Raw genomic sequence first — 18,755 nt, 5'->3', positions numbered from 1 at the left:
TCAGAGAGGTTAAGCATCTTCCCCAAAGTTACTTTATTAATAAGTACACGATTAGAATCCAGGCCGTATGGTCCTAGAGCCTGAACTCTCTCTACTCTGTACATCCAATTTATAGTTAAGAAAAGCTTTAGAATGTATGATTATATTTCCCAAACTAAGAAAAATAGCTTCTTGCATATTGATTGACCAAGCAAAGATACACTTTAGTCCTAATTTTAAAAAATTTACATTTTTACATATCTGCCAAATAGTTAATTAAATTATGTATTTTCAATGCCCAGTCAAAAAATGTCTGCTAAAGATTCACTTCACTTGAGGGAAGAAGCCTTTTCCTTAAATTCACCGTTCAGTATGACTTGAATGGATAAGCCATAATTAAATCTCTGTTCTTCATCTTACCCTCCTTCCCTGATGTTCTTGGTTTCTAACAGAAAATGGTATGTAACGAGTTTACAAAGTGATATATTTCCATCTGAAACCTTTGATTTTAGTAATGGTCTCCAAACCTTTATCATATGCAGGGATTCAGGTTATTCTTTGATAGCAGTTGGAAAGAGAGATTAATTTTGATTTTGTTGATTTGGGTCTGTGATAGAGCAAGCTTAAAGAGAATATGAGATCATGGGTAGGAAGGGAGAAGGATAACTGAAGTGGCCTGCTCTTCCTGTATTTTACCACTGATGACCCAATAACCCATAACCCTAGGCTCACTCCTCATCCACGTAAATGTGAAGCATGATCTTTTGGGATTTTATTGGATGTAGGTGGGCTTCACACATACCAAGGTGGACGGTGTATTGTCCTCACAGTTTCAATTGTTTTTGCAGGTATTTTCTCAATCCTATTTTCTTTGCTTTGGTCCTCTGTGTATCAGTTATTTGTCAAGTGATATCTGCACAAGTGCTATATCTAATCATGTGAATACAGTACTTCTAGACTACCATTGGCTCTAATAAAACTATTAATTTCTTTACATCAGTCTTTTTGTGACTTCTATAGATTCTATTAGGGCATTTGTATATAGCTGATTCGTAATACATTTTTGTTTAATCAGTAAAAATTGTCATTTTCGTTTGAAATACAGCATTTGCTTACCAAAAGTAACTCCTTTAGAAAGAATGATTTCAGAGGCTAGCTTGTTTGTAACTATGTTTTTCATTTGTTTTGAATGATTTAAAAAAAAAACTCAATACTATTTGTATTAAAACTACCTCACCTATCTAACCTGGTACCTTTCCAAATATATTTTAAAAGAAGTGTTTTCTCATTTTGTGTTTATTTCCTCCTTGAAATGAAAAGTGTACCACACACAGACTGTGATGACAGCAGATAGTTAACATTATACCCAGTTAGTTGGTGGTTGAATAATGAAATTTTTAATACCTGATCATTTCTGTTTGAATATTATTAATTATCCTTATAAGAGGCAGTATTTCTTTTTTATGTTCATGAGCCAGCTTGGAAATATGATTTCTTTTTTTAAAAGAAATACATGTTACGAAATCTCAAGTCTCTGCTAGCCCAAGTTTTGTAAACTCAGGATTTAACGTTTAACACTCAAAGCATACATACAGTCTGATGCTTTATGACCTTTACAAGCTGCCCTTCTGGCTTCTTTTCACTAATTCCTTACACTAATTCTTTTTTCAACCCAAACTGATTTATTTATTACTCAGATTGTTGTGTTTCGAGCTATACTTTTACTTGTTCCCCTCTTTTCTAAACTTACATAAAATTGTCTTTGAAGCCCAGGTCATTTCTTCCTGCTTCCATGAATTCAAGCTTGCTGCCTCAGCCTGTAAAATACCTTTTTCCTCTCAATTTATTTTTCACTACTACATAATAGTTTTCAAATACTTATGCTATCCTGTATCTATTTCTTATTTTTCCAACTAGATTATGTACTTATTGGAGGCCAGAGCTGTCATTTAATCTTCATGTTCCTTAAGCCCAGTGCTTTTGCTGTGGTAGATACTTACTTAGCATATGTTTATTGTGTACCTACAACATACCACTCACTATGCAAAGCAGGGATTTACATTGATGGAAGGAAATGGTTTCTGCCTGAAAAAGTCAGGTAAATAAAACGTATTGCAGTGTTATAAATGCTTTAATAGAGATATGAACAAGGTGCCTAAAGAACATTAAAGATTAATGTTACTACTGAGTAGAAAGTATATTTACATAATTTCAGGACTGTGATTATCAGATTTACTGTAGGAAGAAAAGACAGACAATAAGAGCATAAGTGCATTATTTCTTATTTCTCTGATTAAACATACACATAGCACAGTAACTTGGAAAAATAGTCATCATGGTTATGATCTGTTAAAAATAAACAGAAACATATGAAATTATTCTTATTTACAGAATATAAGCAGGTTGATTTAATAAGGCAAATGAATACTTTCTGCCAAATGTCCTCAGATGATAGTGTAAACATGAACTTAATAATTTATTATGACATGATTATAAGTGTTAATTTCACATATTTAAATAGCAAACTTTTTAAACTTATTGTGGACAGATTTCAAATATATACAAAGTAAACAAAATAGTATAATAATCTAGTTTATCCATTCCCCAGCTTCAACAGTGATTGACATGCTGTCATTTTTGTTATATTTATGTCTTCATTTGCTCCTTACTTCCTGCTTCATTGTTATTTTCACAGTTTTTTAAAAGATAAACTTTATATATTAAAATATATATTTCTTAACTGGACAGTTTTGACAAATAGATATATCCATGTAACCCACACCTTAGTCACGATGTAGATTATAGAGCATTCTCTCACTGCAGAAAATTCCTTTGTTTTCCTTCCCACTCAATTACTGCATTCTCATTACTATTCTGATTTTTTTCTGCCTTAGATTAGCCCCAACCTCTTGTTATGTTGGGCCAATCCATGGCCTTCCCCACTATTCTCCCCACCCCCCTGCACCCCAAAATACAGCCTGTGAGCCACTTTAATTGTGGTACTAGATTGAGGTAGAATTCTTTTGTTGTTTGGCACGTTCTATGATATTACCATTTGGTAACACATAATACATGCAACAATCTTAAATACATTTTCTTATTCTTAGGTAAAAATTAGAAACTTCAGATCCTAGGAATATCCTGTTTTCTCATGTCCTAAGAATTTTATTTTCAGAGCATATTTGCAAATATAGTTGATTAATTTAGCCCTAGCCTTTTCAGAGTTACCAGCAAAGTTAATGTAATTATTTATTTTTTTCAGATGAAACAGTTTCTCCTATTTTATTGGATACAAAGTGGAATAAGATTCTAGATCCCCCTTCTCATCGACTGCCATTTAACCCTGCATTGGCCAGTGTGAATGAACCTGCTGTTTCTGAGTCACAGCCACAACTGAAAGTCTTCTCCCTGGCTCATTCAGCAACTCTTAACTCAGAGGGAGAGGACCACTGTGCTAATGGACAGGACTGTAGTCTGAATCCAGAGATCAACACAATGTGGATTGATGAAAATGTGGTTGCAGAAGATCAGTTAATTAAGAGGAACTGTAATCGAGATGATCAGTGCAGTACTGTTGAAGTGGGAGAGAAGAAATGTGGAAACCTAGCTTGTCTGCCAGATGAGAAGAATGTTCTTGTTGTAGCTGTCATGCATAATTGTGATAAAAGGACATTACAAAGTGATTTGCAGGATTGTAATAATTACAATAGTCAATCCCTCATGGATGCTTTTAGCTGTTCACTGGATAACGAAAACAGACAAACTGATCAGTTTAGTTTTAGTATAAATGGGTCCACTGAAAAAGGTATGAACTCAGAGAAACAAATGGATCCAATAACTAGACCAAATGCAGAGGGGGATTCTGTTAAACATATATGTACTACTTCATCTGATAATCTAGCCAGTGTCTGTTCCCCTTCACAGTTACAGGATGATGAAAATATAATAGGTAGGGACCCCTCCATGTCCGTGATTACAAGTTTATCACTTGATTCAGTAATCTCATCCCAGGGAACAGATGAAGGTCCTACTGTAAAGCAGGAGGACTGTATACCAGATGAGGATCTCACTGTCAAAACCAGCTCTCCTAGGACAGACCCAGGGAGTCCAAACTCTTTTTCCCACTTGAGTGAGGGGACTTTGATGAATGAAGAGCCAGCAGAGGAGAGAACAACTGAAGAATCCATCCAGTCTGGCTTACCTTTGCTTCTCAAGGCAGGCATGCCTAACGGGTCTGGGAGGGATGATACCTGTGAACAGTTTTCAGATTGCCTTGTGCCCAGTGAAGTTAGAGCTGATGAAAATGAAGGCTGTAAACATGAGGAAATTCTTGGCACTACAGAACTTCTTAATATGACAGAGCATTTCTCTGAATCTCAGGAGATGACTAATTGGAAATTGACTAAACCAAACAAGGTGAATGACAGCCAAGTAAATAAAGAAAATGAGAAGTTTCTGCAAGTGGATCAGCCTGAGGACACTCACGATGATAGTGGAGGAGAGTGTGGTAAAATGGCAGAAGCAGCTCTAGATTTAAAAGGAACTTGCATAAATGAAAGTGAAGGATGTGATTTCTCCACTGTTATGGATACACCAGCAGCAAATTCTCTACCTAATTGTTGTGATTCCTATGGAATGCAGAGCCCAGTTGTTTGTTTTGTTCCAAAGACTTTACCCTCCAAAGAAGATTCAGTAACAGAAGAAAAGGAAATAGAGGAGAGCAAGTCAGAATGCTACTCAAATATTTATGAACAGAGAGGAAATGAAGCCACTGAAGGGACTGGATTACTTTTAAACAACACTGGTGACCTAATGAAGAAAAATTATTTACACAATTTCTGTAGTCAAGTTCCATCAGTGCTTGGGCAGTCTTCACCCAAGATAGTAACAAACCTGCAATCTATCAGTGTTCCTTTTGGGGGTGCAAGACCCAAGCAACCTTCTAATCTTAAACTCCAAATTCCAAAGCCATTATCAGACCATTTACAAAATGACCTTCCTTCAAACAATGGAAATAATATTAAAAACAAAAATGATATTCTTGGGAAAGCAAAATCAGGGGAAAACTCAGCAACCAATATATGCAATGCCTCTTTGGGAAACATCTCTATTGTTGATACAAATGGGGAACATTTAGAAAGTTACGAGTCTGGGATATCCAGTAGACCGTGCCTTGCGTTAGCTCCAGAAAGCCCAGATAATGATCTCAGAGCTGGTCAGTTTGGAATTTCTGCTAGAAAGCCATTTACTACTCTGGGTGAAGTGGCTCCAGTCTGGGTACCAGATTCTCAGGCTCCAAATTGCATGAAATGTGAAGCCAGGTTTACGTTCACCAAAAGGAGGCATCATTGTAGAGCATGTGGGAAGGTAAGTTTTGTGTGTAAACTCAGGAATCTGGCATGCCCATTTTATAATGCTCAATTAGAAATTAATAAAGGCAATATAAGGTGAACATATTTCTGGTTGGGATGACATTATAAATAGCTTTTGAAATTCCAAGTCTAGTAAATTTCTGAGTAAAAAATGATCTCACTGATTCTTACTGTTTATATAATTTTTTGTTGTTGTGAACATTCAAGCTGAGTCAGTTTTCATGAACAGATGAGAACTGAGGAAATGTTAACTTTGTGGTTTCTGGATTGATCGATACTTGGTTAATGAAATACTTTGCAATAGTTTTGATTTAAGAAATATTTATGATTGACTTCATATTTTTATTTCTTAACTAGTTGACTATAATGCCCAAATTCACCCGTTTTTGCTACAGAATTTTTGCCATTGTACTAGAAATTCTGGAACTTTCTATACACATATACACATATTTTTGTCTTTTCTCCTATGTAACTTTTTGTTTGTTTGTTTTGTTTTTGTTTTTGTTTTGGGGGGAGGTAATTAGAGTTATTTATTTATTTTTAATGGAGGCACTGGGGATTGAACCCAGGACCTCATGGATGCTAAATACATACTCTGCCATTGAGGTATACCCTCCTCCCTCCCCTGTGTAACTTTGATACAAAAAGAGTTGAAGGCTGTAGATCCGATGACAAGCTTTTAAGAATAGTTGCTATTTCTTGGCTCTCCCTTAACTCTATTAGCTAATAGTACATCAGTTTCCTAGTTTTGTTTGTTTGTTTTTTAAAGAACTGTAAACAAGGAAGAAAGGGGATTTTGTATTTTTAAGAAGAACACAAAATCAGGTCTGGATTTGAACGTCAGCTTTGTTACTATTAAGTCTATAACTTTATTAAGCCTTAGTTTTTCATAAAAACAAATAAAAAGATAATTCTCATTGGGCAACTGTGAAGACTAAATGAGATTACTTCCTTTCTCGCCTGATTTATTGGTCATTTTGTATTAATTAGGATGCCTTCAGCTTCAAGGAACAGAGTACCTGGCCTTCAGTGACTTAGACAAAAATAACATTTATTTCACATAACCAGAAGCCTAAAGATAAAGACTCAGTTCTGTCTGGGTGCAGAGTCAGGATCACTGAAGTTTTCTTGGTTTTCCCGATGTGGTATCAAGATAGTTACACCGCTCTCAGCATCAAGTCCAACCTGACAACTTCCCAAGTGCAAAGAAACTGGTAGAGGTTAAAATGTGCATTTATTTTATGATTTCATACATTATTAATTTTTCTATATATAATTTTTTCTATATAGCAGCATAATCTCTACTTCTCTTGTATGATAGGTGATAAAGTACAGAATAGAAAGAGTACAAAAAACTCCTTCCCCAAAAGGTGTGCCCACTAAGTTCAAATGATCGTCATTTATTATATATTCAGATTAAGTTCCTATGGAAATCACCAAATCCAGTAGATCATGGTTATTCATTCTCTGTCAAGCTCCATTTGCCATGAATATTTTTGACCCTTTTTATTTGATTATTTTAAAGGCCTAAGAAAGCCATTGAGTTTAAGAGTATAGGAAAGAGGAGTTTTTTGAAAGTGGTAAGAATTTCTAAAAGAAAAAAATTAGTTTTTATCTTTATTTGGTTGTTCACAAGCTATATCACACTTTATCCATTACTGTTACTGATGTAGCTGGTTATTTATGAGATGCCACCTGGTTAATGACTGAAGTAGACAGAAAAATAGCCTTTAAAAGCAAAAGTTCTTGAACTGATACGTACAACTTAGATATTTTGTACTTGGGATAGTGTGAAAGATGAGAATAGAATAACATTTTTGAACACTTCCACTTTATGCTAGGCTTATCTAGTTTAACAACACAACTCTCTGAGATACGGTTACAGGGAAGAAAAATGTGCCTCAGAAAGGTTAAGTGACTTGCCTAAATTCTCAGAGTTTATAAGAGTGCATGAATTTTAAAATAAATTTATCCAACTCCAAAGCGTCATGCTCTTTTTACTACATTGGACATAGCAACAAAATTTATCTATACTTGGATTGCTTACTATAAATATAAGTCACTGTCTTTGGGTGAACAGTTTTGGACAATGGTAAAAGATTGGGAATTTGAAAGGAAGACAAAAATGCTGAGTGATTGATGCTGTCAGGTGATGGGGTAGCCTAGCAGAAGTAGCAGCATTTTAGGTTTTAACTTCATCTATGAGGTCTTGAACTACAAATTAGGAAAATAATAACATGGTGCCAAGTCATAGAATGATGAGGGATTTAGTTACAGTAATATATACCACTTCAGTTTACTCACATTTTTTCTATATTAATTGACTTTAAAAGTATAATTCAAAACAGATGAATTTTTACTAGGTTTGGATAGATGGTGGTTTGAATAGACAGAACACAGAGGAAAACTGTAGGAGAGGTAGTATGGAAAAGAACACTGGAATGGGTCTGAAAAAGCTCTGGGCTTCTGTTTCCCCTGCTGTAAAAGGAGATAATTACATAGATTTTCTGTCTTTCCTTGAACCTCTGAAAGAGCTTGTATGAACTGTGTTTAAAATAATGGAAAGCGAAATGCAAAGGTTTGTGCTAGCACTGATTTATCTCTATAAAATCATTGTTAAGCATACTGATTAGCCAAGGTCACTTTGTGGGAAGAATATGCCGTTGAACATTTTGAGATATGTTGTGTTGAAAGTATGTTTTCTGAAAGTCATTTCAGTTCAGCTGGAATGCTGTTTATCACAGTACCCAGTTAAGTGTGTTACACTGAAGTTTTTATTTTGCATTTACTGCTTCCTTTTTGATTCATTTCCAATAGTACTAATTCTTTTAGGCACAGATGATTCATAGTTTAAAGTAGCTTGATGACATGCATAATGTCAAAGTGGTATATTGAAAAGTGATCTAGAATAATTTTTTAATAAAAGTATAGTTTATTTACAATGTAGTTTCTGGTGTACAGCATAGTGATTTGGTTATACATATATACTTACTCATATTCTTATTCATTACAGGTTGTCATAAGCTATTGAATATAGTTTCCTCTGCTATACAGTAGGACCTTGTTATTTATCTACTTTGTATATGATAGTTTGTATCTGCTAATCTAAAATTCTTAATTTATCCCTCCCCCTTTCCCCTTGGTAACCATAGGTTTATTTTCTATGTCTGTGGGTCTGTTTCTGTTTTGAAAATAAGTTCATTTGTGTCATTTTTTTAGATTCGACATACAAGTGATGTCATACAATATTTGTCTTTCTCTTTCTGGCTTACTTCACTTAGAATGACAATCTCCAAGTCCATCCATGTTGCTGCAGATGGTGTTATTTTATGCTTTTTTATGGCTGAGTAGCATTCCATTGTATACATATACCACAGCTTCTTTCTCCAGTCATCTGTCCCTAGACACTTAGGTTTCTTCAGAAGAAAAATCTTTTCAATTTTTTTTTCTGGATATATGCCCAGGAGTGGGATTTCTGGATCATATGGTAACTCTATTTTTAGTCTTTTAAAGACTCTCCATACTGTTTTCCATAGTGGCTGCACCTAGGATAATTTTTAATATAGTTCTAGAAAGGTTCCTTCCTCTGCATAATGGGATTACAGATATTTAACACATAATGACGACTTATAATTATAAAATGTTATATTTTATATAAATTTATATTTCTGTAACAAAAACTTTAATTTATATAACATTATATATGTTTATGTATAAAATGACAAGGTACAATCAGTATCTAACTCTCTTTTAATTTGAATTACTATTCTGAAGAGGTCAGGAGTAATTCTGTCTACAAAGGTCTTATGAAAGAACTATATAATAATATTTTTGTATTTATATCATTAAACCATATTTTTAGTTTAAGTAAAAATACTTAAAAAAATTAAAGTACCATATTAAAAATAACTGCTCATTTGAAATGGAAAATAAAACACACATTTTGAGATGGGATGAAGAAGCCTAGTATTATTTTTTTAAACAAACTATTATTTGTATCGTGAAATGTGGCAACTTTATGCTTATTTCTGCATATTGCTAGTCCAGCTCCCTGGACATATCCACTTTCAGAAATTAATAGACTTTAAAAAAATTAAAATACAGTTGATACACAGTATTAATTTCAGATGTAGAATATAATGATTCAATATTTTTATAGATTATAATCCATTCAAAGTTATTATTAAAAATGGCTGTATTTCCCTGTGCTATATAACATATTCTTGTAGCTTATTTATTTTACACATAGTAGTTTGTACCTCAGTCCCCTGCTCCTATCTTGCCCCTTTCTTCTTCCCTTTCTCCACTGGTAACCACTAGTTTGTTCTCTGTATCTGTGAGTCAGTTTCTGTTTTGTCATGTTCATTCGTTTTAATTTTTGGATTCCACATATGAGTGATTAATACAGAATATTTGTCTTTCTATGTCTGACTCTTTGAAGTAAGCAGAATATCCTCTAGGTCCATCTATGTTGTTATAAATGGTAGAATTTCATTTTTTTCAATTGCTGAGTAATATTCCATTATATATATGCCACATTTTCTTTATCCATTTCTGTGTTGATGAACACTTAGGTTGCTTCCATATCTTGGCTATTGTATATAATGCTGCTATGAACATTGGGGTGCATGTATATTTTCAAATTAGCATTTTTGTTTTCTTCGGATAGGTACCCAACAGTGGAATTGCTGGACCATATTGTAGTTCTATTTTTAGTATTTTGAGGAACCTCCATATTGTATTCCATAGTGGCTGCACCAATTAACGTTCCCACCAATAGTCTACTAGAGTTCCCTTTTCTCCATACCCTCACTAACATTTGTTATTTGTAGATTTTTTGATGATAGTCATTCTGACAGGCATGAGATGATACCACATTTGGTTTTGATTTGCATTTCTCTGATTAGTGATTTTGAGCATCTTTTCATGTGCCTGTTGGCCATCTGTATATCTTCTTTGGGAAAATGCCTATTCGTGTTTTCTGACCATTTTTTAATTGAGTTGTTTATTTTAATTTTTTTTACTATTGAGTTGTTTGAGATCTTTATATATTTTAGATTAACCCCTTACTGGCCATATCATTTGCAAGTGTTTGGGTTTTTTTTTTCCCATTCAGTAGGTTGTCTTTTTTTCTGTTGATGGTTTCCTTTGCTGTAAACAACAACAACAACAACAAAAAGCTTCTAACTTTAATTAGGTCCTATTTGTTTATTTTTTATTTTGTTTGCTTTCCCTTAAGAGACAGATCTGAAAGATATTACTATGATTTGTGTCAAAAGGAGTGTTATGCCTATGTTTTCTTTCAGGAGTTTTATAATTTCCAATTTAGCATTTAAGACTTTAATCCATTTTGACTTTATTTTTCTTTATGATATGAGGAAATATTCTAATTTTATTATTTTACATGCACCTGTTCAGGTTTTCCAGCACCACTTGTTGAAGAGTCTGTCTTTTCTCCATCATATACTCTTGCTTCCTTTGCGGTAGAATAATTTACCGTAAGTGAATGGGTTTATTTCTGGGCTCTCTGTTCTGTTCCATTGATCTATGTGTCTGCTTTTGTGCCAGTAGTACCATGCTGTTTTGGTGAATGTAGCTTTGTAGTATAGTCTGAAGTCAGGAAGCATGTTACCTCCAATTTTATTCTTTTTTCTTAAGATTGCTTTGGCAATTCAGGGTCTTTTGTGGTTCCATATAAATTTTAGGATTATTTGTTGCAGTTCTGTGAAAAATGTCATGGGTATTTTGATAAGGATTACATTAAATTTGTAGATTGCTTTGGGTAGTATAAATTTTAACAATATTAATTCTTATCCGTGAACAGGGATATCTTTCTGTTTCATTGTATCATCTTCTGTTCCCTTCATCAATATTTTATGGTTTTTAGAATATAGGTTTTTCACTTTCTTGGTTAAGTTAACCTTAGATTTTTGGTTTGTTTTTTGATTTATTTTTAAACAAACTTTTCTTGCTTTCTCTTTCTTGGTTTGTCATCAGTAGCCTTTATTATATTGAAATATGTTACCTTATACCAACTTTAATGAGAGTTGTGGTTTTTTTATGAATGGCTGTTGAATTTTGTCAGATGCTTTTTCTGATCAATTGAGATGATCATGTGCTTTTTATTCTTCCTTTTGTTAATGTGGTGTATCACATTGATTGATTTGCAGATACTGAACCATCCTTGCATCCCTGGAGTAAATCCCACTTGATCATGGTATATGATCCTTTTTATGTTGAATTTGGTTTGCTAATATTTTCATGAGGATTTTTGCATTTATATTCATCAGTGATACTGGCCTGTAATTTTCCTTTTTTTGTAGTGTCTTTATCTGGTTTTGGTATCAGGGTAATAATGGTGGCCTCATAGAATGCATTTAGGAATATTCCCTCCTCTTTGATTTTTTTGGAGTAGTTTGAGAAGGAACGATATTAACTTTTCTTTGTATGTTTGGTAGAATTCCCTTTTGAAGTTGTTTGGTCCTGTGCCTTTGTTTCCTGGGAGCTTTTCTTTTAGTCAGAAATGCAGTTTTACCACTAGTGATTGGTCTGTTAGGACTGTCTGTTTCTTCTTGAATCAGTCTTGGAAGGTTGTGTGTTTCTGTAAATTTGTCCATTTCTTCTAGGATATCCAGTTTGTTGATACATAACTGTTCATTGTAGTCTCATGACTATTTTTGTTTGTCTATATCATCAATGTTATTTTTCCCCTTATTTCTTATTTTGTTTTTGAGGGGTCCTCTCCCTTTCTTCTTCATGAGCCTGTCTATTGGTTTGTCAACTTTATCTTTTCAAAAAACCAGTTCTTGGTTTCATTCTTTCTTTCCTCCTTCCTTCCTTCCTTCCCTTCCTTTTCTTTTCTTTACCTTTCTTTCTCTCTCTTTCTTTTTTTTTTCTTCCTTTCTTTCCTCTGTTTTATTTAATTCCACTGTAATCTTTATGATTTTCTCTTTTCTAGTGACTTTAGGTTTTTTCTTTTTCTAATTTTTTAGAAGGTAGTTTAGATTATTTGAGATTTTTCTTGTTTCTTGAGGTATGTATCACTATAAACTTCTCTCCTAGAACTGTGTTTGCTGCATCCCATAGATTTTGGAAAGTTGTGTTTTAATTTTCATTTGTCTTGAGGTATTTTATGATTTTCTCTTTGATTTCTTCATTGGTTTTTTAGTAGCATGCTATTTAGTCTCCATATGTTTGTGTTTTTCCCATTTTCATTCCTGTAATTGATTTCTGGCTTCATATTGTGGCTGGAAAAATGCTTGATATAGTTTCTGTCCTCTTGAATTTATTGACATTTGTTTTGTGGCCTAGTATGTGATCTATCCAGGAGACTGTTCTATGTGCACTTGAAAAGAATTGTGTTCTATTATTTTTGGGTGGAATGTCTTTTAGATATCCTTTAAGTCCAAGCCATCTAATGTGTCATTTAAGATGATTTTTATCATGAATGGATGTTGAATTTTATCAAATGCTTTTTCTCCATCTATTGAGATGATACTTTCTTTTGTTGATGTGGTGTATCATACTGATTGATTTGTGTATGTTGACCCATCCGTGTGTTCCTGGGATGAATCCAACTTGATCATAGTGTATAATCTTTTCTATGTGTTGCTGAATTCAGTTTGCTAATATTTTGTTGAGACTGTTTGCATCTGTTTCATCAGAGATATTGGCCTGTAATTTTCTTTTTTGGTAGTTTTGCCATCAGAGTGATGGTGGCTTCATAGAATAAGTTTGGGAGTGTTCCCTCCTCTTCAGTCTCTTGGAAGAGCTTGAGAAGGATTGGTATAATCCTTTGTATGTTTGTTAGAATTTCCCAATGAAGCCATTCAGTACTGGACTTTTGTTTGCAGAGAGGTTTTTTTGTTTTGTTTTGTTTTTTGTTTGTTTTTTTGTAAACTACTGATTCTCTTTTACTTCTAGTGATCAGTCTGTTCAAATTATCTTTTTCTTCTTGATTCATTTTTGGTGGGCTGTATATTTCTAGAAACTTGTCCATTTCTTCTAGGTTGTCCCATATATTGCCATATAGTTGTTCATAGTATTCTCTTACGGTTTTTTGTATTTCTGTGGTGTTGGTTGTAATTTCTCCTGTTTCATTTCATATTTTGTTTGTGTCCTTTCTCTTTTCTTGGTGAGCCCAGCTAGAGATTTGTTGGTTTTGTGTACTCTTTCAAAAAAACCCCCAAAAACTAGCTGTTGATTTGATTGAGTTTTTTTCTGTTTTTTTTTTTAATCTCTATTTTATTTATATTCTTCCTGATCTTTTATTATTTCTTTCCTCCTGCTAACTTTAGATTTTGTTCTTTTTTTTTCCTCATTTTTTTAGGTGGTAGGTTAGGTTGTTCATTTGAGATTGTTCTTGTTTTTTGAGGAAGGCCTGTATTGCTATGAACTTTCATCTTAGGACTGCTTTTTACCACATCTCATAGATTTTGTGTGGTTGTGTTTTTATTAGTGTATAGAAATATAAGTGGTTTTTGACTCTGTGTCATGCAACTTTGCGGAAATTGTTTATTCTTACATTTTTGTGTGTGTGCAATCTTTAGGTTTTTGTATGTGCCATCTGTGAACAGAAATAACTTAATTTTTTCATTTCTAACTTGAATTCCTTTTATTTAGTTTCCTTGGTTAAACTTCCAATACTGAGTATGAATACAAGTGGCAAAAGCCCACATCCTTGTCTTGTTCCTTTCTTAGAGGAAAAGCTTTCTGTTTTTCACTGTTGCGTATGATGATATCTATAGGCTTTTTAAATGTGGCCTTTATTATGTTGATGTGCTTTCCTTCTGTTCTTCATTTGTTGAGTGTTTTTATCATGTAAGGGTATTGAGTTTTGTTAAATACTTTTTTTGTATCAGTGATCATGGGGATTTTTTTTTCATTCTATTATTGTTGTGTATTACACTGACTGATTTTCGTCTGTTGAACTATCTTTGCACTCAAGGAATAAACCACATATGGTCATAGTATATAATCCTTTTAATGTGCTGCTGAATTTGGCTTGCTTATATTTTATAGAGGATTTTTTGCATCAGTGTTCAGAAAGCATATTGGTCTGTAGTTTTCTCGTAGTGTCTTTGTCTGGCTTTGGTATCAGGGTAATACGGGCGTCACAGAATGAGTTAGGAAATATTCCTTCCCTTTCACTTTTTTGGAAGAATCTGAGAATTGATGTTGTTTAAATGTTTTGTAGAATTTACCAGTGAGACCATCTGATCTGGAGCTTCTCTTTGTTAGGTTATTGCTTAGTATTTGAATTTCTTACTAGTTATAGATGTATTCATATTCCCTTTTTCTTCCTGATTCAGACTTGATAGGTTTTGTGTTTCTAGGAGTTTGTACATTTCTTTTAGATTGGTCACAATTTTTCTAAACCAGAAGAGAATTATTTGAAAAACCCAGATTAGGATATTGAGTCTTAAAAGAATGCTTCCTTTGATAGAACAAATCAGAAGGTGGTTATAGAATGTCAACTAACAAAGTGTCTTTGCTATATAAAACACTCATACAAATTGTTAAAACCGTCACATTTTCAATATATCAGTAGGAAAAAGATATGTTTAAGTGGGTTAGTAAATGGTGGATAAATATTTAAATTTATTAGCTATCAGGAGGTAGAAACTAAAATTTTATGCCTAAATAGCAAGAAATAGAAAATGTTGACAGTACAGAATGCAGGTGATGTTAAGTTGAAACCAGCATGTTTGTGTATTTAAAAAGCCATATGTATCAATTCTTGCAGCTAATAATTCCTTTTGGGGGAAATAATTCCCAATAACAAGAGTTGGGAAAAATGAACAAAAAGATGTTCTTTTTTGTGTTACTTAAAATAGCAAATACATTTGAAATAATTTCTGTCCAAAATTGGATGATGATATAAGTTAAATGTGATAATATAATATGATTCAGCCATTAAAAATAATTATTATAAGGCAGTATGGCAAAGGCTTATGATATGAGTAAAATAAAATACAAACTCATATTTATATTTTGTTTATAATTATAAAGATTATACTTGGGTGTAAGAATAAGTATGTCTAAAAGAAACATGTAAAATTGGAAACAGTTCATTTTAATTGGTGGAATTTTGGGAAATTGCTCTATTTTCCTATTTTTAATTCTTACAGTGTTTCTTAATATTGTTAAATACAATCTTAATAATTGTTAAAAACAATTCAGGATCTATGAAATAGTCTTACCAAGAAAAAAGTCAAACTCAAATCTGAACACATTTCTAGATTTAGCAATCCATTTATAGGACATACAGAGTTAGAGAAACACATTAAACAACACCACAAGTCAATAAGTATAATCCATCAACAGGCTAATGAAAAAAAATCATACCAGTCTCATCAACACATGTAGATAAAGCATTTGACAGAATATAACACCCATTCATAATAAAAACTCTCAGTAAATTAAGAAGATAGAGAAACTTCTCAACATGAACATCTACAAAAAAACTGACAGTTGACATACTTAATAGTGGGACACTTAAAATGTTCCCACTAAGATGAGGAACAAGGCAAGATGTCCCCTCTTACCACTGCTTTTCGTACTGGAAATTCTAGCTAAGTCAGTACTATAGGAAAAGGAGATAAAAGGTATACAGATTAGGAAGAAGGAAATAAACCTGGCTTTGTTGACAGATAGCATGATCACTTATGTAGAAAATCTGAAAATACTGACAAAAATCCTCCTGGAACCACTAATTACAGCAAGGGTGCTGGATATAAGACTAATACAGAAAAATCAGTGCTTTTCTGTATACCAGCAAAGAACAAGTGGAATTTGAAATTAAAAACACAATACCATTTATATTAGCACCCCCCAAAACAAAATACTTAATATTAAACTAACAAAATACGTGTATACAAGATTTATGTAAAGAAAACTACAGAACTCTAATTAAAGAAAAAATTTTTAAAAAGACCTAAATAAATGGAGAGAGAATCCATATTCGTGGATTGGAATACCCACTTCTGTCAAGATGTCAGTTTTACAGGTTGATCTGTATATTCAGTGAAATCCCAGTGAAAATCTCAGCAAGTTATTTAGTGTATATCCACGAACTGATTCTGATGTTTATATAGAGAGGCAAAAACCCAGTATAGACTACACAACATTAAAGAAGAACAAAGTTGGAAGACTGGCATTACCAGACTTCAAGACTTACTGTAAAACTATAGTAATCAAGACAGTTTGGATTGGCAAAAGAATAGACAAACATATCAGTGAAACAGAAGAGAGAGGCCAGAAATAGGTCCACAGAAATGCAGTCAACTTATCTTTGACAGAGGAACAGAGGCAATACAATGGACAGAAGATAGTTTTTTTATCAAATGGTGCTGGAACAACTGGACGTCCACATATAACCAGTTGACTCTAGACACAGATCTTAACACTTTACACAAATAGATCAAAGACCTAAATGTAAAATGCAAAAAAAATAAGACTCCTAGAAGATAATGTAGGAGAAAATCTAGGTGATCTTGGGTTTGGTGATGAGTTTTTGGATATCAAAAGTTCAGTCCATAAAAGTAAGAATTGATAAGCTGGACTTCATTAAAATGAAAATTTTCTGCTCTGTGAAATACCTCGTCAAGAGAATGAAAAGACAAGCCAAAGACTGGGAGAAAATATTTATAAAAGAACATTTCCAATAAAAAAATATTAACCAACATACACAAAGAACCCAATAAGAAAACAACCTAATTTAAAAATGAGCCGAAGACCTTAACAGACACCTCACAAAAGAAGATAACCAGATGGCAAATAAGCATATGAATAGTTGCTTTCATTGTATGTCATAAGGATAATGCAAATTAAGACAACAGTGAGATACCACTATACACTTAGAATGGCCAAAATGCAGAATGTTGACATCACCAAATGCTGCTGAGAATATGGAACACTGGGAACTCTCATTTATTGCTGGTGGGAATGCAAAATGGTATAGCTACTTTGTACAACAGTTTGGAAGTTTCTTACAGAGAGAAAACAAGCTTACCATATAATCCAGCAATCTTTCCGTACAGTCCAGCAATCTTCCTTCTAGGTATTTACATAAATGACTTGAAAACTTATATGCCCACACAAAAACCTGTACATAAGTGTTTATAGCAGCTTTATCCACAATTGCCAAACCTTAAAAGCAACCAAGATGCCCTTCAGTAGGTGAATGGATAAATAAACTGTGGTACATTCACACAGTGGAATATTTAGTGCTAAAAAGAAATGAGCTATCAAGCCATGAAAATAAATGGAGGAATCCTAAATGCGTATTATTAAGTGAAGGAAGCCAATCTGAAAGGGCTCCATATTGTACGATTCCAACTATACTACATTCTGAAAAAGGCAAAATTACGGACATAGTGGAAAAAAAAAGATCGATGATTACAGGGGTTAGTGGAGAGAGAAGCATGCAGAGGCAGAGCACAGAAGATTTTTAGGGCAGTGAAACTACTCTGAATTGTACTATAATGGTGCATGAATGTCATGATACATTTGTTGAAACACAAAGAATTTACAAGACCAAGAGTGAGCTATGAGACTTTGGATGCTAATGATATGTCAGTGTAGATTCATTGATTGTGGGAAAAAAATGTACCACTCTGTTGGGGGATGTTGATAACGGCAGAGGGGGCATGTGGTAGGGAGGTATACCTTCTGGTTAATTTTGCCAGGAACCCAAAACTGTTCTAAAAAATAGTCTATTAAAACATATATGTGACTATTAAAAAATGTTTATACTGCTTGGATATCTGATATTAAGAAACTATTAATACTTAAGGTGTGATAATGGTATTGTTATATTAAAATAGTCCCTATGTTTCAGCGGTATATACTGAAATATTTAAAGGTTAAATGATATTTGAAATTTATTTCAAAATTATTAAACGGCGGAGAAGTGGGTAAGGATTGGCTTTGATAACTGTTTCACCTGGGTATTAAGCACTTGGAGGTTGGTTATGCTGTTATGTATTCTTTTATATGATTGAAAATTTCTATAATAACAAAATTTTAAAATCAAGAATGGCCAGAATATGGTTATAAAGATAGGGATATATTTTAATTGCTTTCCTTTTACAAATTAGCACTTTTACCCACACATTAAACTTACAGTGCAATGTAAATGTGTTACTTATAAGTTAATAGGAAATATAAAAACTAAGTCATAGTGTATTAAACAGTATGAGTCTGATAGCTTCAAACAAGTCATTTTCTTACAATTCTTTGTTTATATTGCATCACTTGGAAGTAAAGTTGCAAAGTTTAGTTAGAGACCTTTTGTAGCCAGCTCCGCGATAAGCTCTTAAAATGACTCTGATTATTATTATTGTTTTCCAGTAGTAACAGTAAAGTTGGAACAGGTGTTTGGACATAGCTGGGTCAGAATCT

At 33.3% G+C, this 18,755-nt stretch overlaps 1 protein-coding gene across 4 annotated transcripts in view; it reads left to right on the top strand.

Annotated features, from left to right (window-relative positions):
* Positions 1-18,755, top strand: part of ZFYVE9 (zinc finger FYVE-type containing 9) — a 130,630-nt gene that overhangs the window by 55,584 nt on the left and 56,291 nt on the right. For all 4 annotated transcript variants that reach the window (XR_012511281.1, XM_074376494.1, XM_074376493.1 and 1 more), the window contains exon 3: positions 3,242-5,346. Coding sequence is in view for 3 of the 4 variants with exons in the window: in XM_074376494.1 (XP_074232595.1) it covers positions 3,242-5,346 (2,105 nt within the window). In the remaining variant the exon portion in view is untranslated. The remainder of the gene's footprint in view (positions 1-3,241; positions 5,347-18,755) is intronic.

The sequence above is a fragment of the Camelus bactrianus genome, chromosome 13 (genome assembly GCF_048773025.1).
Source record: "Camelus bactrianus isolate YW-2024 breed Bactrian camel chromosome 13, ASM4877302v1, whole genome shotgun sequence".
Taxonomy (NCBI): Eukaryota; Metazoa; Chordata; class Mammalia; order Artiodactyla; family Camelidae; genus Camelus; species Camelus bactrianus.
This window is presented reverse-complemented; position numbering and strand designations above follow the sequence as displayed.